The 22,522-nt window shown below is 33.5% G+C and overlaps 2 protein-coding genes across 5 annotated transcripts; one reads left to right on the top strand and one right to left on the bottom strand.

The window, feature by feature from the left end:
* Positions 1-4,503: 4,503 nt before the first annotated feature.
* On the top strand, positions 4,504-7,254 carry LOC112790690 (uncharacterized). 4 transcript variants are annotated; one of them, XM_072203995.1, is made up of 3 exons: positions 4,632-4,931; positions 5,080-5,462; positions 5,759-7,254. In XM_072203995.1, the coding sequence occupies exon 3, from the start codon at positions 5,772-5,774 to the stop codon at positions 7,035-7,037; it is 1,266 nt and encodes a 421-aa protein (XP_072060096.1). In that variant the 5' UTR covers positions 4,632-4,931; positions 5,080-5,462; positions 5,759-5,771; the 3' UTR covers positions 7,038-7,254. The 4 variants fall into 4 exon arrangements, with proteins under 4 accessions (XP_072059915.1, XP_025689004.1, XP_072060096.1 ...); XM_072203983.1 differs by having other exon boundaries at positions 5,080-5,458; XM_072203814.1 differs by lacking the exon at positions 5,080-5,462 and having other exon boundaries at positions 4,504-4,931; positions 5,742-7,254.
* Positions 7,255-7,632: 378 nt separating this feature from the next.
* LOC112790652 (protein TORNADO 1) lies at positions 7,633-13,430 on the bottom strand. Its single transcript, XM_025833160.3, has 4 exons — positions 12,120-13,430; positions 11,221-11,622; positions 9,410-10,653; positions 7,633-9,198 (listed from the first exon to the last, which is right to left on the bottom strand). The coding sequence occupies exons 1-4, from the start codon at positions 13,228-13,230 to the stop codon at positions 7,822-7,824; spliced, it is 4,134 nt and encodes a 1,377-aa protein (XP_025688945.1). The 5' UTR covers positions 13,231-13,430; the 3' UTR covers positions 7,633-7,821.
* Between the last annotated feature and the right edge of the window lie 9,092 nt (positions 13,431-22,522).

Below are 22,522 nucleotides of genomic sequence, written 5' to 3' on the forward strand. Positions count from 1 at the left end.
ATGCAGAAGCCGAAGCAGACCTACTGGTGCTTCGTCCTTTCTCCTTCCTCGCGCATCTCCTCTTTTCGCTGTTCTGCTTTCCCGACGGCAGCTCGTGGGCGAATCGGCGATGATGGCTCAGCGGCGTGGTCTCCCTCCAAGGTCCGATGAGTCCAGTGACAGATCTATAAAATTTTGGTAGTGGGGGCAAAATTTATATAATGCGATAATAATTTTTATAATAAAAATAATATGTTTATATAAAAAATTAAATATTAAATTTTCTATTAACCACTCTACGTATAGATACATGTATTGTTTAACTTATTTTCAATGTGTATTTTATATTTTAATATATATTTTATACAGATAATTATTTTTTATGTACATATTGTATGATTATTGCTATGATTATATTTGGTTATTGTAAAATATGATTAGCTTTCAAAATATCTAATATACAAATTAAAACACTAAAATAGTAATTTAAATAATAATATATAATTTAAAATTCTATTCTTTTAGGTTTTATATTTTTAAAAAATTAAGTAATTTTTCTCTTAACACTACCATCAAAATTTCTCTCTTTCCATATATATTACTAAATAATTATTTAAAAATTCACTTCCCAACATAATTAGAAGCCAACTCTTATTGATATTCATAATTAAAAAATTCTTTCAATTAATATAGTTGCTACTCAAAATTTAAGGCTAATTTGAAAAGAAGATAAATAATATTTTTTTGAGTTGATTTTTAAAAAAGAACACTAATTTCGTTTAAATATGAGAATTGATTATTCTAACGAATATCTAATATAAAATTTTTAAATTAACGATTAAGTACAAAAAATTGAGTAAAAAATTATTGTGGGGTCAAATTTAATAATCTAATGGGGCAAATAAATATTATTATCATATATTACTAAAAAAAATTTCAAATTGTAGTGGGACGCTTGCCCCACACTACTGCACTTAGATCCGTCCCTGCCAATGACGACGCGATGGCGCCGGCAAGCCCTAGCAACGCCAACGCATCTCCTTTCCCTCTTTTTTTCTCCCCTTGTCGCAGCCTCTCTCATTTCTTCTTTCTTTCTTCCTTTTGGTTTCCTGACGGCGACGGCAGCTCCAAGTTTCGCCGCTGGCGCCGTCCTCCCTCCCTCTTCTCCCTCTCCCTTGCCCCTTCCCCCCTCTCTCCGCCTTTTCCCTTTTCCTTTCTCCCCTCCCATGGCTTCCTTTTCTTCTTTTTTTTTTTTAATTTTACTTATTTTTTATTTATTAGAATAGGGGTATTTTTGTTATAAAATTAAAAATTTTATTAAAAATGACGATTTTAATACGAAATAAAATGTTAAGGACGATTCTAAATAAAAAATTACATTGGGGATGATTTCGATTCTGACCCTTAACGTTAGGGACCAAAATAATACTTATTCCCTTATTTTTTTATGTACAATATAGTGATGTTGCATCTCAACGCTTCAATTTTTTCAAAGAATTGTGTCATACAAATGAAAATGCCTCCGATTTCGTACTTCTCTGACTCTCCTCTAACTTCCTCTTAACTTACTCTGCTATTTCTAGATTTCAAGTTGCAGGAGAAGAATTGCATTCTAATCCGATTAGAACTGATGTTGTCTAAAAGGTCGAATCAGTTATGAGAATCAATGGATTTTCACATAAAGATGATGAATTTGATTAACACTCCCGTACAAGATTTTACTTTCATTCCCGTGGCCATTCAAGACATTCGTAACGATAAGTTTTCTATTTTTATATGATCACAAAATGGCATAGTTTTGAAGTATGAGGTCCTATTCATCTTCAAACTTTTTTACACGAACCAAGTAAGCATTATAATGGACATGGCCACATAGACGACACATAGGTATTTTAGTTTTCACATTAGCTTATTTCGTTATTTTTTGACTAGGTAATTGCACAAAAGATCCAAATGTCATGCATTTTATAAGGTGAAGGATAGTTTTATATTTTTTTAATTTTAAAGGACAAATTTGTTTTTGAATTAAAAAATTTAAAATTTATTTGTTTTTTTCTAATATTTATAAATAAAACAAAATAAGATGGTAAAGTGAAAGTAAAAGGAGTGATTAGTAATAATGATAGATAGAGGAGAGAGGTAGAGAATAGAGAAGAGAAATGGATGGAATTATGTAGTGCAAATTGTATTAGCATACATTAAGCATAACTGTAAATATCATAATTTGCACGACAACTAGATTAAACTAACGATTTTCTGTTACTTTTCTTCACCACATCACTCCAACCAACTTGTCTCCATTTCAATTCCAATTTCAATTCATTTCATTCAAAATTCTAATACTCGCATAACTTTTTCTTTTTTATCGTCCTCTATCAAACATCTTATATTCTTTTGCACCACGACTCTTCTACCCGAGGTAAAGTTCCTTCCAACTCTATTCATTTCACATCTCTTTCTCACATTCTCTTAAATTGTTTTTCTTATGTCCAATGTAGTGCTATCGCATCCCAACGCTTCAAAATTTTTAAAGAATTGCTTTGTACAAATAAAAATGTCTCTAATTTCGTGCTTCTCTGACTCTTTTTTAAATTTCTCTTAACTTACTCTGCTATTTCTAGAATTTAAGTTACAGGAGAAGAATTACATTTTAATCTGATTGGCTCTGATGCTGTCTAAAAGGTTGAATCAATTATGAGAATTAACAAATTTTTATATAAAGATGATGAATTTGATTAACATTTTGGTACAAAATTTTACTTTCATCCCCGTGGTCATTTAAGACATTTGCAATAATAAAGTTTCTATTTAAGACATTTTGGTCATTTAAGACATTTACTAGGTAATTGCACAAAAGACTCAAATGTCATGTATTTTTTACGGTGAAAAATGATTTTATATTTTCTGTTCTTGAAGAACAAATTTATTTTTGAATTTAAAAATAAAAAATATTTTTATTTTAATATTTATAAATAAATAAATATTCGTAACAAACTAACAGTTAAGAAATACTTTTTTAAGTTGTATATGGATGAATATAAATTATTGAATACTCTTAAAATAATATTATTAAAATTTAAAATTGTAGTTGTCTTAAAATATTTGAAATTTTATTTATTGTATAATAAATTATTAATTTTAGAATGTAACTAAATATTTTTGAAAATAATAACAATAAAGATAAATTATTATGATTTTTAATAATAAGGAAGAGGAAAAAGAAAAATGAAAAAAGAGAAAACATGATACCCCCACTTACAAGAACCCACTGAAATGAAGTATGATTGGTCTGTTAAGGGCCATGGCGTGGGGCGGTTTGTCCCCTACCCCATCCTCTCCTCAGCTATGCAACAGCAACTACTAGGACAAAATATCCTATTAATTAATTATTCATTTATAACATAAAAGTTTTAATTTTTATAATAATTGAAAATTTAAATTTAAAGGATGTGAGTTCAAATTTTAGGAATTTTTTAAAATAAACAAAATAAATATTAAAATTATAGATATAAACACGCGTTCAAAAACGTATATTTTCACACTATCATTTATTCCGTTATCAGATAAGAAGACTTTATTTTTAAATTAAAAAATAATTTATTCATGACACAGTAAGATATAAAAAATATGTACATATTACTTTTATTTTTGTTTTATAAGAACACGATATATATAAATATAACATAAATTTATTTTTTAGATTAACTATAATAATATTTTAATATTCTATTAATATTATGTATAAATTTAGTTTTTTATATTTTAAATATTTTTAGTTATATAAATTATTTTAAATACTCTTTGCTTCGCTTCCTTTTAATTTTAAATTTTATTTAAAATAGAGAATATAATAAACAAAAATTAATTAAACTCCTTGGAATTAAAAGACGGTACTTACAAAAGTAAAAACAAATTGAGAAGAAAGGAATAATTTTTTATATTAATAAATAATAACTAATAAGTTATACAATTTTAAATTGATTTTAAAAATAAAATCGAATAAATTGTAATTAATTGTGTTAAAAAATAATTTAAAATACAGTAAAATACGTAGCCATACATGTTAAGCAAATAAAAAATATTAAATGAACACATTATTTTTATAATTAAATCTTTCTCTGTCTTACGCTCTTTTTTTTTTTAACTAAAATATATGATTGTCAATATTTAATTTGTTAAACTAATATGATTAATCTTAATGACTAAAATGACTTAACTAGATAGAGTATTGCTGAAACAAAATAGATGTCATGTTTAACATATTTCAGACACACAAAACCCATAACTCAATCAAGTGTTTGTATTCCATGGTCTGTATTAACTATTAAATTAAGAGTAAAGATTTAAATGCAGTTGACTTTACAAAAAGTTGATACTTGAGTGTTATTAGATAAAAATTTAATCAAATCAGTTAAATTATCTAACGATTTTCAGATATTAACTTCACGTGAAGTGGTTTGGATCTAAATTTTCATCTAAATTAAGCCTCTAATAAATGGGAAGATAACATACAACAAAAGATTTAGTTTTGTAGTAACGGTAGACGGTAGTTAACCAAAAAAAAAAAAGAAAAAATACAAGCTTTATTTATTTTTCCTATTTTTTAAATGTTTTTTTTCTTTAATTAAATCTTTTTTTGTGTGTGTAGCATTATCCCTTATAATTTATATAGGCTCTTCCAAATTCTAATTACGCTACTCGCACTTGCACTCTCTGATTAGGCTCCAATCCATGTACACACTCACCTGAAAGGTTTCATCATTCTCAGCAGCCACACTTTTTCGCCCTTTATACAAAGTTCACACCTTTTTTTATTTTTCTTTTTGTCTTTAATTTTCTTTCTGCTGTTGTTCTTGTTGTTTCTCCATCACTGCCTCGATTCAGGAACTGGGTCATCATACTCTGACCTCTGATTGTGAATTAAACCACTTTGACTTTTAAAGCAAGGACAGGTAATGATAATAAAAGCACACCCTCTTCTATGTTTGAACTTGTTGAGATTTCTTATTATTAGTATTATCATGCTCTTAATTGTGAATTATTGTTATTATTATTATTATTATTATTCCCGCTTTTTTTGTTTTCTTGTTTGGATTGTAGTGCTGGAAGGAGGAGTAGTAGTGTGGTGTGATTCTTGTGACATGACTTTGGTCACCGTGCCCTCTTTCTTTGTTTTGCTTTTCCCTGTTTTTGCTCCCTTGGATTCCGCTGAAAGTGTGTTCTGTGAAGCAGAAGAACAATTAAAGTTGTCAGCTTTATTGGAATCTGAGGAAAATTTGGCACTACCCTCTTTTGATTGCCCCTGTTCTTATTTATATCCTTGCTGCATGCTGCTGAATTTGAGTGTGTTTCAGTTTCACCACAAACAAGTTTCAATTTTGGGGGGTGCTTCTGCTTCTTGATTCTCAATTCTTTTAAGTAAATTCAAGTTCAAAGGCTCAAAGCTTCCCATTTTTGTGTCAAGTTTAGTTCTTCAAGTGTTGGTTGCTGCTCCCTTTCTTCTACTCTTAAATTTTCTTATTTTCTTTTTAATTTTTGTTTCTGTTATTTGCATGTGCTGAAAGTTTGTTACTTTTCTTGGATCTGTTTAAACCCTAGTATCTGATATAGTACCTTTTTGTTGGGAATTTGGATTTAAGAATCATTAAGCCTAGGTAGTACTTTTTTCTTTGTGAGAGTTTTGGATTTAAGGTTTAATCATCATTTGTGTTTAGATTTATACTTTAAGTGACTTTATTATTATTTTATTTCCCTCCTTGAAGCTATTGTGCTTTGCCAGGTATACATTCACCATGGATTCACCACATTCTGTTGTGTCACCATTCAAGAGCTTGGTCTTGAATGAGGGTACTGAGAAACACAAGCATGATGATGTATTTGAGGTGAATGGAAAAGAGGCTGTGATGTCAAATGGGGACGAAGATTCAATTGGCATGCTTGATGTATATATACACCAAGCTAGGGACATTCAGAACATCTGCATATACCATAAGCAAGATGTTTATGCCAAGATTTGCCTCACTTCTAACCCTGATGACACTGTTTCCACCAAGACCATCAATGGTGGAGGAAGGAACCCAGTGTTCAATGAGAATCTAAGGGTTAGTGTTAGGACTATTGATTCCTCACTCAAATGTGAGATTTGGATGCTTAGCAGGGTCAAGAATTACCTTGAGGACCAGTTGCTTGGTTTTGCTTTGGTGCCTTTGTCTGAGGTACTGCTAGTTCAGGATGGGAAATTGGAGAAAGAGTTCTCTCTTTCTTCAACTGATTTGTTCCATTCTCCGGCCGGTTTTGTTCAGTTGTCGCTTTCTTACACTGGTGCTTCGCCAGATGTTATGGCGATTTCTACAATTCCTAAGGAGGTTGGAGCGCAGGACTCCGAGACGGGTGAGTCGCTGACGAGGGATTTGGAAAAGATTGAGTTCCCTGATCCGAAGATTGTGAATGAAGATCACTTGATGGCGTCGGAGTATTTCGGCATTCCCTGTGAGGAGACTCAGTGCTCTGCTGATAGCTTGGCAACTTCTGATGGTGAGAATCAGAGCTCTGAAGCGGGTGTTCGCCTCGTGGAAAGCTTCTCTGCTTGCAGTGTTGAGTCTGTTCAGCTTCCTCCCAAGGTTGATTCCCCACCCAGCAGTGTGTCAACAAATGGTGTCACCTCTCCGGTGCCTGCAAGCTCGGAATCATCTGAAGCTGCTGCTGCTAATTCCAAGTCTCCCGGTCAGGAACAAATTTCCAGCACCAAAGATGCTAAACATGTGGATGCTATAGATGGTGAGAGTGATTCCTCAAATGGGGTTCTTCCAAGTGTGTCATTCCCTATGCCTGTTGTTACTGTGAACCTTGTCCCAGAACCGAATTTGGTGCAGCAGGATATAGTAGACATGTACAACAAAAGCATGCAGCAATTTACTGAGTCATTGGCCAAAATGAAGCTTCCTATGGACATAAAAAGTGAGGCAACTAGTTCAGGGAATTCGAGCACTGAGGAGAAGTTGCAGACACCGAAGAGTAACAACTCGCGGGTATTTTATGGTAGCAGGGCTTTCTTCTGAACTTCTGTTTTAATGGTTCAAATTCAATGGAATACAAGGCAAGGTGACTGTAGATTCTAGAACAAGAACTTATGTTGTAATAATGTGTACTATCCAGTGTGGTTTCTCCTTCTGTGTACTTCTTCAGAATGTTGTAGGTTATAGTGAATTATAACTATGTACTCTCTCTCACAAGCTTGTTATCTTAACTTCTATGTGAACTTTTTCTTTTCTTTTCCTTTTTCTCTTTTGTGTTACCTTTACCTTCTTTATTTAAATTATGGTTCTTTTTGTTTCAATGTCAATAATTGTGAAATCTGATTTCAAAACACAAGATACTAATCATCTGCATAATCACTAGCGATGATCATATGGTCCCACTCATTCACATGGTGAATGCTAAAGTAGATTAAATCAAAATCTTAGCATACAAGATACTAATCATACTCAAAATCACTAATAGATTTTTACTTCTTTCCTTTTCACATGAAAAAAGTTCATACTGTACTGTATATATGGTCTCCATCATAATTCAGTCTATACTTTTTCTCGTTCCAATTCAAGAATTATAGAATCATAATTCATAAAACATTATAGAATTTTTGGATTGAGCTTCTTTCTTGTGAGAAATTAAAGTTTACTGATGCAACACTTCAAATCCTTTAAATGCATTGGAACACTTAAATAAATGTCAAATTCAAGGAAGAAATACACACAATGACACAATAATGAGTTAACAGGAAATTAGAAAGCAGAAGCTTTTGGTACTTGAAATTCCTAGTATTATACAAGGTAGCATGCTATTTCAAACAGGCACTTCAACTATCTCTGCAGATCTTGCATACATGTGCCTCCTACAGATCCAAGCAATCTGACCATTATCCCTGTACCGAACTCGCCATAGTCCAAACTTCTCTGCAATGTCCTTCCCTGTGGAGCACCTCCTTTCTCTTAAGAAATCAACCACCCATTGTTGTGCTGCTCTTAAATCTTGTTGAATGTCCCTTGAGCCTTCTGCAGCCCTATTTCTACGGCCGAGAACAGCTGCCCCTACAGCACCAGCTGCAGCTGCCCCAGCAAAAGCTGAAGAGCCGGCCAAATGAGCCATTTCCTTGCTCAAGTCCGGTATCATTTCTCCCATTCCGGCCGCAAGATGCGCACCTATCTTTAGCGCTAAAGTTACCAACTTCATGAATTTCTTCATATATGGAGCCAAACATTGCACAGCCCTGTTATCAACTTGCATGATCTCGCAACCCATCTGATCTTCAACAACATGCATTTGTCCCCGGAACTCACATAACATGTGAAGCCGTAGTGCGGTCATGCCAGAAAGCATGGTAGTGATCAACCTTCTAGAATAGTTTTCTGTTTGAACAAAATAGAACAGGTTTGGAACTTTCCTCTCCTCAACCTGCACATTGTAGGTTGCTAGGTAGTTCACTTTGCGATGAAGTTCGAGGAGGAGCCTATGCTCATAATATCTCAGCCCCTGGATTTCCTGCTTCAAGTCTCTGATTTCTTGTTCAATAATCTTTAGCCTGTGTAAGACTGCTTCAACTCCTTTTGCAATTCCCCCAAAGCTTGGATCAACTGTTTCAGCTTGATTGCTCAAAGCCAAAGATTGATCTTGTCCTTCTGGGTTATTTTCAGGTGGTACTTGCAATTCTTGAGCAAGATCATATAAATCATGATATCTCCGATGCAACACTTCTCGGAAGTCATCATCCGATAAAAGGTCTCGTGCTAAATCAAAACCAGCTTGGAGGATTGGCCTACCAGAATCTAAGACTGGACTCCATGTGTGCTGATAATCATACATGCTGTCTGCAGAAAGAGACAGAAGCGCTTGTTTAAGTAGCTGCACGGAAGCAGATTGTGTTTTTCTATATCTAGGGGGTGTCAAGTTTCGGACACATTCGGGCCTTATGATGCTTTCGGTCAAGGTGATCCCATGGCAAAGGCTTTGGATTGCTGGAATTATAAGCTGCTGAATGACTCTTAAAGTTTCTGTCAAGTTTTTGGTGGAGCATGCTAGGATGTCAATATAATAACCCAATTGTCCTCCAAGCTCTACTCTTATGTAAATTCCGTTGATAATGATTGAGATGAGGTGCTTCTCAAGGCTATAAGTTGCTCCATGTTGATTATTTAGAGTCTTTACTCTGTTGTGAAGGTGCACCTGTGACATCGGATAAGAAGATTTAGTTAGAAAATCATACAGACCAAAACTTCATGAATTTCTAGGTATTGTAGCTACAAATACTTTAGACTTTTGAGTGAAGATCAAAACGTGAACAATTTTAGGAAATGAGTAGTTTGTACTATTAGAATTTAGTAGACCAATTCAATCTTGAGTTAAACCACATGTAAAGGAAATGAGTAGCTCTTGCCTGCAAACGAGGGAAGAATCCTGGAGTTAGAAACATGTGACTAGAATCGTCACACTCAAGATGACGTCCTGCGTACAGGCAGTCCGGTGTGCTTAGCTGCCACCTCGGAGTCTTCCCTCTTCCTTCTTCAAGAATGGAGGGAAACAATAGCAGAGAATTTGGATCTGATGGATCTTGTTCATAGCACAACTCGAGTTTCAGCATCATTCTCACAAGATCACTAGCCTCTAAGTTCTCAGATACCTTTGAACCCATACCAGGAATGGGGCTCTGCAAACTTCCTCTTAAGATTTTCTCCAGCTCCTTCCTGCTAATAAATCCATTGTTTTCTGAGGAGTATTGCTTCCTCACATTTAACTTTACAAGCTGACCAAGTGCTTCGCCACAAAACCACTCACAATCTAATATTAGAAACCCCAACTCTTCGAAGTAAATCACCTCACCAATGTGATGAAGGCAAGTAGCAACAGCTCTTCTCCTTGTTTCCACTTTCCCTTTGTTATCATTTCTAGACCGGATTCTCAAAGCCGGCACTTTCGCTTGGCATAGCTCGCCAAATTCCTTCCACTTCATTGCTGGCTTGTTGTAATTCTCAGTTCTCCAGTCTGATAAAATCTGTATCAGATCATTGCAAAGTTGATAAACTCGCGGCACCCTTTCTAGAATAGTCTTGCTTGTCTTTCTGATGTAATGAGTGAGTTTACTAACAGATGCAGAAGATCTTGCATCAACTGTGAATATTGTTGGATAGAAATCAACAAAGCCATGGAACTTGTCTCTCAGTCTCTGAATTGAATTGACAGTATGCTGCAAATTATGTGACGGTTGATTGATCTTATCAAAGTGTGTGAGAACAACAGCAACACTCGGTAGCATGCATTGTTGTACTGCTCTTTTTGAGTTGGAAACTATGAACCTGAGCCAATACTGCAGATCTTCTTCAATCTCTGTTATGCTTTTTGGTTCTTTGTTACCCGGTTTCCTAAATAAACTAGATATTACAAGGAAAAATGATGCACTACCATGCCCTGGGAACATAAGATCATGGAGGGAGAAAAACTCATGCTGCCCAGCAAGATTCCATACTGAAATCTTTGTGTCCTCATCCTTGAAAGTTTTTATCTTCATCCCTGCTGGTTTAACAGCCTGCTCCACTGGGTTTACTATTGTTCTGACTTGATCCAAGTAGGTCAATGCCGAAGCAGAGAAATTATGAGATATTGAATTACAAAGTGTTGCCTTACCTGAAAGATGAATTTAAATTATGATTATAGTTGATTTTATGGTGTTCAAATGACAAACAATTAAGCTTAGTTTTATTTTAAATGAACTCCCAATCTATGAACTACAAGACGAAATGCCATCGATATACGGATACAACAGTGTTTTGACAGGATATGGATGGTATAGTATAACACATAAAACTGACAAAATGCAGATATAAAAGCCAAATCTGTGCTTAAAGAGAGGAATAATGATGTTAACATTATTGTAGATTGTTCTAGTTAATCATAACAAAATGTTATCATCCAGTTGATCATTCTGGAAGTTCTACTTATATAGGTATAAAATTTCAGAAAGACTAATATAAAAAAATTGTAAAAGTATAAGTAGAAGAATCTAAAAGTACCAATGGAGTAGCCAACATGACATGTATCCGATGCGAGTATGGCACCGAGTTTGAAGTAATGATGCATTATAGATTCTGATATTGTTTTATTTATAGATATGAGATGATCTTCCATGAAAATTAATCAAGTATTCATTAATGCACCAAAGTTTCAAGCATAAATATTTATATTCAGCCTTACCTGCAGATTCTTGCCCACAAAAGAAGACTCTGCAACTCTTGGGCTGTGTTAGCGGCATGTTGTTGAGCAAATCCATTTCTGGTTCAGTCTTCTCATTCTGCCCCAATCTTTGATAAATTCCTTGAGTCTTTCCAGAATTATGCATAGGTGTTCTTGAGAGATCAATGTCTTCAATCCAAGGATTTATCTGTAGTGTCTCCATCATTGTTTGCAGCAATGTCTCTCCTTGAACACCTTTGCAGCCTTGTAGAGACAAGAGTTTCAAACTAGCATTCTTCTCCAAACTCTTGAAGATTTTGACAAAGTCATCTGGTCTCAAACTCTCATCCTCATGAATCCCGAGCTGCCGGAGAGTCTCGTTGGTTGTTAGCATCTTTATTATAGCGGCTAAACCTTCCCTACCTATGTTGCATAAGTAAGGACACGATTAAACGAAGATCGAACATGATACAACAATAATTTATAAAAGGAAACTACAATATGTATGAAATAAAAAAACATATTTGCACATAGTTTTGAATCATTATAGTTGATCAGATCCTATTCCTGAGAATGCTATATGGTAAGTGTGTGTAAGAAAGCATTTCAGCATTATAGAAACCTGAACTTTTGCAATATTTTCTGGTCATTAGCATAGACACTTTCTTTTTGTGTTCAAAAACATTATTTTCTAACCTCTTTCAAGCATCACTTGACATAACTATTAGTTTCTAACCTTTTTTTTGTTTAATGTAATGCATGCTGCTTTTTTATTTTTTATGTCATAAATATTAACTATATTAGTAGAGACAAATTAAAAAAAAGAAAACAATTTCTTCTAAACAAGATAGAACAATATTGATGCAAATACACATACATAAGTAAAATTGAAGTATCCATGCATCAATATAGAACCCAACCTATTTTTGTTCTGCCACCTCCAAAAGTAACACACTTCAAAGTAATGTTGGCTTGCCTTTGCAGGGCTGAAAATCTACTCAAAGGGCAAAGCAGATGCTCCACGCCTACTCCGCCGAACCAATTTCCTGTTAGATGCAATGTCTGCAAACTCCGGTTCTTGAAGAGTCCAGCCGCAACATACACAATGCCCTTGTTTTTAAGACAAGTTCTTGATAAATTGAGCTCTTTAAGTGTCTGGTTTTGTTCCAAAACCCACCTTAACTCCTTAGCACACCGAGACTTAAGCCGGACTCCGGTCATATCCAGTGATTTCACTGTCAGATTCATTCCTAAAGCGCAGGCGACGCGGCAAGTGCCAGAGAGATTAAGCTTGTAAATTCTTAGAGTACTATTCTCAGGAACAAACTCAACAACCTTTGAACTTCTTTCCCCCTTTTCACCACTCCAAACATGAACCTCCATTGTTCTGTTCCTTGCCAAAACAGCTGATATAAGAGGAGTAGCAGTGATGGCATTCCAGTCGAAAATGGTCAACAATTTCAGAGTTGGATTGACTTCAATCATCTTTGAAAGCTCTTCAGCACCCCTTGAACCAATTGAATCATCCCAAATCTGAAGCTCCTCCAAACTATGATTCACCATGAGAGCAGAAGCAATTAGTCCAGCTCCAACTGCTCCAATCCCAGATTCCGAAAACGTAATCTCTTTGATCACCCTATTTGTCTTCAGAATATCACAAAGCTCTGAGAAGCTTTTCCCATTGAACCTGTTTCTTCTAAACAAAACTTGCTTTATGCTTTGATTATTGTTACTGTTCCCAAAAAGGGTTCCAAGTTTTCTTACCTCTTCTGTCTCCCACACAACTGAATGAAACTCAAGGTTCCTCAATGTGCATTTGGTTCTTCCGGATTCAGCCAGTGTTGTCAAGATTTGAGAGAACAATGGGAGATTCTCTTTGGAGATGTTTATGTTTATGGAGGCTTCTGTTTCTTGGTAACAGTTTGAGGTTGGTTGGGAAAGGTAGAAGGAAACACATTCAAGATTTAGGGAGTCGGATTTTAGCGATTGAAGTGCCCATTGTAGCTCTTTCATGTTCTGCTTTGAAGCCATAACAGAACAAACTATGATGTGGGTTTAAGGGTTTTGTTGGAAGACATTGTCCTGGTTTTTGAAAATGGTGCTCTTTGATTGAGACACTGTAAGAATGTCTTTTAGTCACACCTGCTATATTCTTAACTTGTCTTTGAAGGTGGCACTTGGGAGAATATATGAGTAATCATCCATTGCAAAAGACCATGAAGGGTCTCCAATAATGGGTTTGTTATAAAATAAATAAGGAAGATAAAATAAAGAAATACAAGACTCTAGTATTAGTATTACTCAATATAATTAACTTAATATAATAAAAATAATATATATATATATATATAGAGCAACTTATTTGTAAGAGAAAAGAGAACAATATATGAAAAGAGAGAGTGATTTTTATTGTTTCTGTTGTTGTACATTAATTCTCTCAGACCTCATTATTTGTAGAGGTAAAGCATTGACTATTCCAAATTTCATTTAATTATAGTTTGGCTTGGGAGTTTTATTTCTTCATAGGAAAAATCAATCACCCATATAATGAATGGCATCCACATTCTTTGAACTTATCACAACACTCCCCCTTGAATGACCATTTAAGATTATGCCTTATTAAAATCTTACTAAAGAAAAATTCAATGGAAAAAAAATTTTAGTGAAGGAAAAAGAGTACAAAATCCTTTGTGATAGGTCATTAAAAACCTTGTCAAGAAAAACCTAATGGAAAAAACCTGATCAAGGGAAAAAGAGTACAGTCTCCCCCTCTTGTCGACATCATTTAACATCTCGAAATCGACGCATCCCAATATGATGTACCAATTTTTCAAATGATGATTTTGGGAGTGACTTTGTAAACAAATATGACAGATTGTCACTTGAGCGGATTTGTTGGATATCAATTGTCCCTTGATTTTGAATATTATGAGTGAAGAAGAATTTGAGAGAAATATGATTTGTTCTATCATCTTTGATGTATCCACCCTTAAGTTGAGCAATGATTGTTGTATTATCTTCAAACAGGACAGTTGGGGCTATCTTATGATCAATCAGCCCACATGATGATAGAATATATTGAATCAAACTCCTCAGCCAAAAACACTCACAACTAGCTTCATGAATCGCTAGTATTTCAGCATGATTAGAAGATGTTGCTGCTATCGTCTGTTTCGTGGACCTCCATGATATAGTTGTACCACCATATGTGAACAGATATCCTGCTTGAGATCTCCTTTTGTGTGGATCAGACAAGTATCCAGCATCTGCATAGCCAACTAGTTGTGACTTGGATCCATAGGGATAAAACAATCACATATCAACCGTTCCATGAAAATATCGAAAGATTTGTTTGATTCCACTCCAATGTTTTCTGGTTGGAGAGGAACTATATCTTGCTAGTAAATTCACAGCAAATGATATATCGGGTCGTGTATCATTAGCAAGATACATTAGCGCTCCAATGGCACTAAGATATGGTACTTCAAGACCAATGATATCTTCATTTTCTTCTTTAGGACGGAATTAATCCTTTTCCATATCCAAATATCTTAGATTATTGGGGTACTCAAGGGATGTGATTTGTCCATATAAAATCTTTTAAAGATCTTCTCTGTGTATGTTGTTTGATGAATAAAGATCTCATTTTTTGTATGCTCGATCTGCAGACCGAGACAAAATTTAGTCTTTTCAAGATCTTTCATCTCAAACTCTTCTTTTAGAGTTTTTATAATTGCAAATACTCAGTAAGACGATTATACCACATTCGTCCAGATTGCTTTAGATCATATAGAGTTCTTTGCAATTTGACTGAGTATAACCCTTGTGAATATTCATTGGATGGTTTAGATATCTTTAGTCCTTTAGGGACTTTCATATAGATATCCCGATCTAATGAGCCGTATAAATAGACTGTTACCACATCTATTAAATGTATATGCAGTTTATGATATGCAGATAAATTGACCAAATAACGCAATGTTATCGCATCCACTACAGGGGAATACGTTTCTTCATAATATATACCGGGCTTTGTGAAAAACCTTGTGTCACAAGTCGGGCTTTGTAGCGCACAACTTCATTTTTCTCATTTCGTTTTCTCACAAATACCCATCTGTATCCAACAGGTTTTACATCTTCTAGTGTACGGACTACAGGTCTGAAGACTTCACGTTTTGCAAGTGAGTCTAATTCACCCTTCATGGCTTCTTTTCATTTTGGACAATAATTCCTTTGTCGACATTCGTCGACTGATCTTGGCTCAAGATCCTTACTTTCATGCATGATATTTAATGCCACATTATATGCAAATATTTCATTGACAATTGTCTTATTTCAGTCCCATTTCTCTCCTGTAAAGATATAATTTATCGAGATCTCGTCATTTTCACAATTTTCAGGTACCTGAACGTCTTCTGGCGTTAAAATTATATCAGAATTTTGGACAACTGCAAGTGTCTTTACTATGTCCTTTTCAACAGGAATAGTATTAACCTCTTGTTTCTTTCGAAGATTTTTGTCTTTGGAATTGACAGGCCTGCCACGCTTCTGGCTTGTATTTGCTTCAGTGGCAATTTGTCCAATTGGAACATCAATTCGAATTGGGGTATTTTCCATTGGTATATAAAATTTGGTTATCCTCTTTGTATTAGAAAATATATCAGACAATTCATTTGCTATTCTTTGCAAATGTATAATCTTTTGAACTTCTAGTTCACATTGCCCTGATTGAGGATCTAAATGCATCAAGGATGATGCATTCCAATTAAGTTCCTTTTCATGAAACTTATTCTCTCCCCCTAATATTGGAAATTTTGATTTATCAAAATGACAATCCGCAAACTGGGCTTTAAATACATCTCCAGTTTGTATCTCAAGATACCTCACTATAGAAGGAGAATCATATCTAACATATATCCCCAATTTTCTTTGGAGTCCCATTTTGGTGCGATTAGGTGGTGCAATGGGAACATATATTGCACATCCGAATATTCTTAAATGAAAAACATTTGACTGCTGGCCAAAAGTTAATTGCATAGGAGAGAATTGATGGTAACTTGTTGGCCTCAATTGAATAAGTATTGTGGCATGTAAAATAGCATGCCCCGAACCAAAGTTAGGAGATTTATTCTCATAAGTAAGGGTCTAGCAATTAATTGGAGGCGTTTAATAAGTGATTCTGCTAACCCATTTTGTATGTGAACACAAGCTACTGGATGTTCAACACTTATTCCATTAGCCATACAATAAGCATCAAAAGTTTGGGAAGTAAATTCACTAGCATTATCAAGGCGAATTGCTTTGATTGAATTTTCTGGAAATTGTGCTTTTAATTGAATAATTTGAGCCAGTAATCTCGCAAACGCCAGGTTGCGAGAAGACAATAAGCACACATGTGATCATCTCGAAGATGCGTCTATTCGGACCATAAAATATCTAAAAGATCCACATGGTAGATGAATAGGTCAACATATATCACCTTGAATCATTTCTAGAAATTCAGGGGACTCAAATCCAATCTTTACTGGTGATGGCCTTAAAATTAACTTCCCTTGAGAACATGCAGCACAACAAAATTTACTAGATTTAAGAATCTTCTGATTCTTTAGTGAATGTCCATGGAAATTTTTAATAATTCTCCGCATCATGGTTGTTCCCGGATGACCCAATCAGTCGTGCCAAGTTATGAATTCATTTGGGCTAGTAAACTTCTGGTTTATGGTGGCATGTGATTCAATTGCACTAATCTTGGTATAATATAATCCAGATGAAAGTGAGGGCAACTTTTCTAATATAACATTTTTATTTGAATCATGAGTTGTAATACATAAGTACTCATGATTTTTCTTATTCATAGTCTCAATATGATATTCATTTTGGCGAATATCTTTAAAACTCAACAAGTTTCTTAGAGACTTGGTAGATAATAATGCATTATTTATTATGAATTTTGTTCCTCTGGGAAATAAAATTATAACTTTTCTGAAGCCTTCAATCACATTGCCTGAGCCAATAATAGTATTAACATATTCTTCTTCTGGCACAAGATGGGTAAAATATATATCACTTTTGAGAATGGTGTGTGAACTTACACTATCCGCAAGGCATACATCTTCATTATATATCCTTGCCATTTTTTTCAAAAACAAATAATAATAAAATGAGTAGTATGCACAGTTAAATTGAATACTTGATCAGAATTATTTTTCTAAGAAATACTGTACATAAAAATAATGTCATATACTAAAATTTTATTTTAAAACTTGACACATTTAATGATTTCAAAATTCATGAACATTAATATTTTATTATTTATATACATCATATTTGAAACTTAAATACATAAAAAATAAAACTTAACAATAAGTTCTTTATATTATTTATTTATATGGATACTTAACAATTTCACATATTAAATTATTCCATCATTGATCAAATGACCAATATTTCCTTCAGGATCCTCAAAGAAATCAGATACATCATAATGAGTGGTGAAATTTTCAGCAACATCATTTGAAATGAAATTTGTCTCCTTTCCTTTGTCGTCTTTTTTCAAAGATGCTTGATAAAGATAGAGTAGGTGCCTTGGGGTACGACAGGTACGCGACCAATGACCCTTTCCACCACAACAGAAATACTTATCCTCTATTGATTTATTTTGCCTAATATTTCTTTTTTTATCCTACTTTTGGTGAGATCCTCTCTTTTGAATATAATTCTTTTTCCTTCCATAATTTTTCTTATCATTAAAATCTTACCATTTACCTCTTCTAGGGTAATAATTTGCCGCATTTACTTTAGGAAATGGGACAGTGCCAGCTGGACGCGCTTCGTGATTTTTCAAAAGCAACTCATTGTTGCGTTCAACAACAAGAAGGTAAGAAATTAACTCAGAATATTTTTTAAATTCATTTTCTCGATACTGCTACTGCATATTTGTTGAGAAAGTTGAGAAAGTTTTTTTCAACATATCATTATCCGTTATCTTTTTTCCACATAATTTCATTCGTGAGGTGATTCGAAACATTGCAGAATTATATTCATTTATGGATTTAAAATCCTGTAGACGCAAGTGCGTCTATTCATATCGGACTTAAGGAAGTATCACCGTCTTTTGATTATTATACTTTTTTTCAAAGTCTTTTCACAGATCTGCAGAATCTTTTGGTATGAGATATTTATTTTTCAATTCTTCGTTAAGATGATGACGAAGAAAAATTATGACTTTGACTTTATTCTTCTGAGATGCATTAACCCTCAATGTCATCCATATGTCACTGCTGAAGGAATATAAAGAAGAGATCGGTAGTGCTATTGATATTCAATTGCTGCCACCATCACTGCCATTTAAACCCCTCCCTGTAGCTATTATTGACAGCCGAATTATGCAAATAGGGGAAGGCACAAGCGAGGTGTAGGTATTCGTCGAATGGCAGAGTGCATCAAAGGAGAAAACTACACGGATCAGTTGGAGGAGAACTCACCAAGATATTTCTTAATGAAGTCTTTGAGGACAAGGTAATTGTTATGGGGGGAATAATTGATACGAACCCATTAGCATCATCTGCTATCAGAGGCCGAATGGAAGAAGTTGAGAGTAATGAAAAATCAATTGGGTCAGATAATCCAATACCAAAATAGAGAAGCAAACGTGTGAGGAAGTCATCGGTGTAGGTGAAGGACTATGATATATGAAATGAGGAATACTATAGAGGAATAAAATAGAAGTAGTGTCAAATTTATTATGTAACAACTAAGAGAGAGGAAGAAGTTAAAAAAGAAAGAGAGTCAACCAGAGAGAGATAAGTAAGAATTTTGTATTGTTTCATTTAAGGAATATTTTTCTCTTACTCGAAAAGGGAAAGTCTTATACATTCTAATTCCAAATTTAAATAAACAATTTATATTTCACTATTTGATTCATATTCATATTATGCCTGAGTTATGTATTTTGTTCTTCTTATCCTTGTTGTACGGGTGGTATTGCGGTAGCAATGATGCGGATAAGATGGAAGAATGGCCGTGGAAGATGTATTAGCGATGAGGATAGGAATATAGGATTTTTTTTTTTTTTTTACCAAAGATAGGAGACTCAAATCCGTAACTTCTTAATTGAGTATGAGGAGACTATGTCATTTGAACTATTACTCATTGGCAAATTTGGAAAGATAGGATACTCGAATCCGCAACCTCTTAATTGAATATGGGGAGTCTATGCCATTTGAGCTATTATTCATTGGCTCAGATAGGAATATAGGATTGATGGTCAAAAATTAATAATATCTATAAAATTGAAATTAGTTTTAATTATAATAATAAAATTAAATTAAATTAAATATTAAAATTAATTTTAAAAACATGTATTTTACTCTATTTTTTATTTATAAAAAAATATAACCCAAGAGTTTCTTTTTAGGTATTTTCGCCACCAACATTTAGCCTATATTATCAAGAATTTAATGAATCCAGCTTGGAAAGCTATTACGTTTCCTAATACGAATTTTTCTCATATGTTAAACTCTAAATCAAAACCTTGAATAATGGGTGAGCAGTATGTGTACCATTGCTTCAAGAGTGATGATCACGAGATCTTATCTAAATAGAATAAGTAAAAGAAGTAATTATGCGGTGTTAATGTAGAATAAATAGATAAATAAATAAATAAATAAATAAATATTTTTATTGATTCTACATGATTTGGATGAAGTCTTAACTCTTAACTATGCGATTATCCCCTTTTGAAAAATATAGCTTCTTGTCATTTAGACATGGATTAACAAAGAACTCTTATACAGAGATCCTTTCTCTTTGTGTATTTAACAAGAAATTAGGCACCTCTTCACCTTATAATAACGAAAAGAATAAAGTATATATATATCTTTTTAAAATTTGTTAAAAATTTTAAAAATATTTTTAAATTTTATTTTATTTTAATTTTATTTTAAAAATTTTCAATTTGAATCAAATTTATTTTTAACGATTAATTTTTGAACAAAATTATGATCAATTCAAGAATAATTTTACAAAAACAACTTTTAATATAAACAAATCAAATATATTTATTATATATTATTATTAAATTAATTTTATTTTTTTAAAATATAATTATTAAAAATATATTTAATATAAATAAAAAATTTATAAAATAAAATTAAAACAAAATAAATTTTAATAATATTTTTTTAATTTTTAATACATTTTAAAAACAAAAAATTACTTTATTCTAAAAAAAACCAGATTCATTGAATTCACATTAAGCCAATTGATGAGTGATGACTGCCGCGGGTATCTGCTTTTTGACCTTTTGGCCTCTTTGGGACGCTTTTGTTTCTTTTCAAACTTTCCCATTGGAATGAACATAGAATCCTATAAAGTTGGTGCTTGAAAAAGGTAGAGTTGAATATTGGACAAATTAATCACTTTTCAAGGCTCTGACGCTGAACAAACTAAAAATCTTGTTTAGAAATATGAAATTTGTATACATCTAGAAATAAATTGTTTATAGAAAACAAACGGAACCAATACAATGATAAGGGGAAAAAAAGTTTAAGTTAGAGTGGGAGCTACATAAATTTAACATTCTTAATAGCAGATGAAATTGAAACTAAACTTAGCTCTTCAAAAATGATTTTTCTTAGGTAATACTTAATTATTTATTTTGATCTCTGCAATTGAATTAATAAGTCAATTTAATCTCTAAGCTTCTAAAATAACAAAAAAACCTATTTTTAAAAATATGATTTTTATTTGCCAACCATAATGCAATGTTGATTTGAATAATTAAATATCATTCCATTGTAATGGCTATTTTATGTAGACAACTTTAGAGTATGATGAATATAGTGTCCAAAAATAATTCATTGGACTTCATTAAATCAAAATTGTTAGATACTAATTAAGTCGAGTTAAATCTCAAAATATTTTATGAACTTGTAATTGAGTGTCGAACTTTCTTTTAATTTAAAATTGTCTCAAATTTGTCTCTAAATTTAACAATGGTCGTCATATTTTTTTACGACGGATGATGATGTGGTTGGATGGAGACCATGTTGAACTTGTAAACATCGTCATTTCTTTTCTGGCACCCAAATACAACTAAAATGACGTCGTTTTGAGTATTGAGAGGGATTTAATGTGCTGGTGTTATTGTATCTTTGTCTTTCACTAATTCTCTTATTCTTCTCCAAATCCCTTCAGCTACCTCGCAGTTGCCATCGCGCCACTGCAACAGTAGCAATTTCTCAACATAGAATTCCTAGCTCGAATAGACACTACAACTCTCTTACAGCCAGAGCTCCATGCCCTATCTTTCTCCTCCTTCTCCACCTTCGATCTCCACTCCATCCGTTGCCACCTCGTCACTTCCAAAATAGATCCCTCTCTCTTCAACGAGAGCACCGGATCTCGCTGCTAGACATACTCCCGTTTTCGCTGCCCCAAATCCTCTTCCACTTGCCGCCGATGTCGTGTTGCTGGCCTCTTTCCCACTGCTAAGCTACATTCTCTTTCTTTTGATGACCTTGGAAATGTCGAGAACCATGTGATCATCGATTATCTGAAACAGTTTATCCGGAAAGATCCAAAATTCGACAGTTCGCTCTACCTTTTTCCGCTTCCGTGCTGGTCGCCTACCACGGAAGTGGTCCTGTCGAGGGAAGAGAGAGCCCGCCATGGTGGGGAGAGGAAAAGGAAAAGAGGGTAGAAGTTGAAACTAAAGGTAAACTTGGAAAAATCTTACAGTAAAATGGAGATTATGAACAAAGAGTGATGATCAATCTGATGGAGCTAGCAAAGGTAGGGGATCACACTTTCTAGACCTCAAATTGGGATTAGGGTTATAAACTAATAATAGGGACTAAATTGAGTCAAAATCTTATAATTGCCACGTAATGTAGCCGTTGGTTATTCACTGTAGCTTTCCTCCATACACGTCATCACTCCCTTCACGAATATTTGTCAGAAAATATCTTAGGGACGATAGTTGTTACGTCTAGAGACAATTTTAAGTCTAAGAACAAGTTCGAGACTCAATTGCAAGTTCAGGGACCACTTTAAAATTTAACTCAAACAAATCACTTAAATCAATTTTGGATGTCGAATTAACTATAATTAAATAGTGTTCATGTAAAGTAATTATTACAATATCATAATATCATTCAATTGCTTATATCTGCACTACTCTAATAGTTGTGAGACAGATTATTATCTATAGACTAATAAGAGTTATATTTTTCAAAATTAGAGACTTAAATGATCATTTTTAAAAAATTAAGGATCAAATTAACTTATTAAATAAATTGTTCATATCATGGTTCAGAAGAAT

This window comes from Arachis hypogaea, chromosome 1 (assembly GCF_003086295.3).
Source record: "Arachis hypogaea cultivar Tifrunner chromosome 1, arahy.Tifrunner.gnm2.J5K5, whole genome shotgun sequence".
NCBI classification, from domain to species: Eukaryota; Viridiplantae; Streptophyta; class Magnoliopsida; order Fabales; family Fabaceae; genus Arachis; species Arachis hypogaea.

What these genes read in the sequence shown, in the direction of transcription:
- LOC112790652 (XM_025833160.3), bottom strand. Translation starts at nt 13,230, where the DNA reads ATGGCTTCAAAGCAGAACATGAAAGAGCTACAATGGGCACTTCAATCG. An exon ending in AGGTGGCAGAACAAAAATAG is followed by an intron (nt 11,623 to 12,119) that starts GTTGGGTTCTAT and finishes TATGCAACATAG; the next exon opens with GTAGGGAAGGTTTAGCCGCT. An exon ending in GATTCTTCCCTCGTTTGCAG is followed by an intron (nt 9,199 to 9,409) that starts GCAAGAGCTACT and finishes CCGATGTCACAG; the next exon opens with GTGCACCTTCACAACAGAGT.
- LOC112790690 (XM_072203814.1), top strand. Translation starts at nt 5,772, where the DNA reads ATGGATTCACCACATTCTGTTGTGTCACCATTCAAGAGCTTGGTCTTG.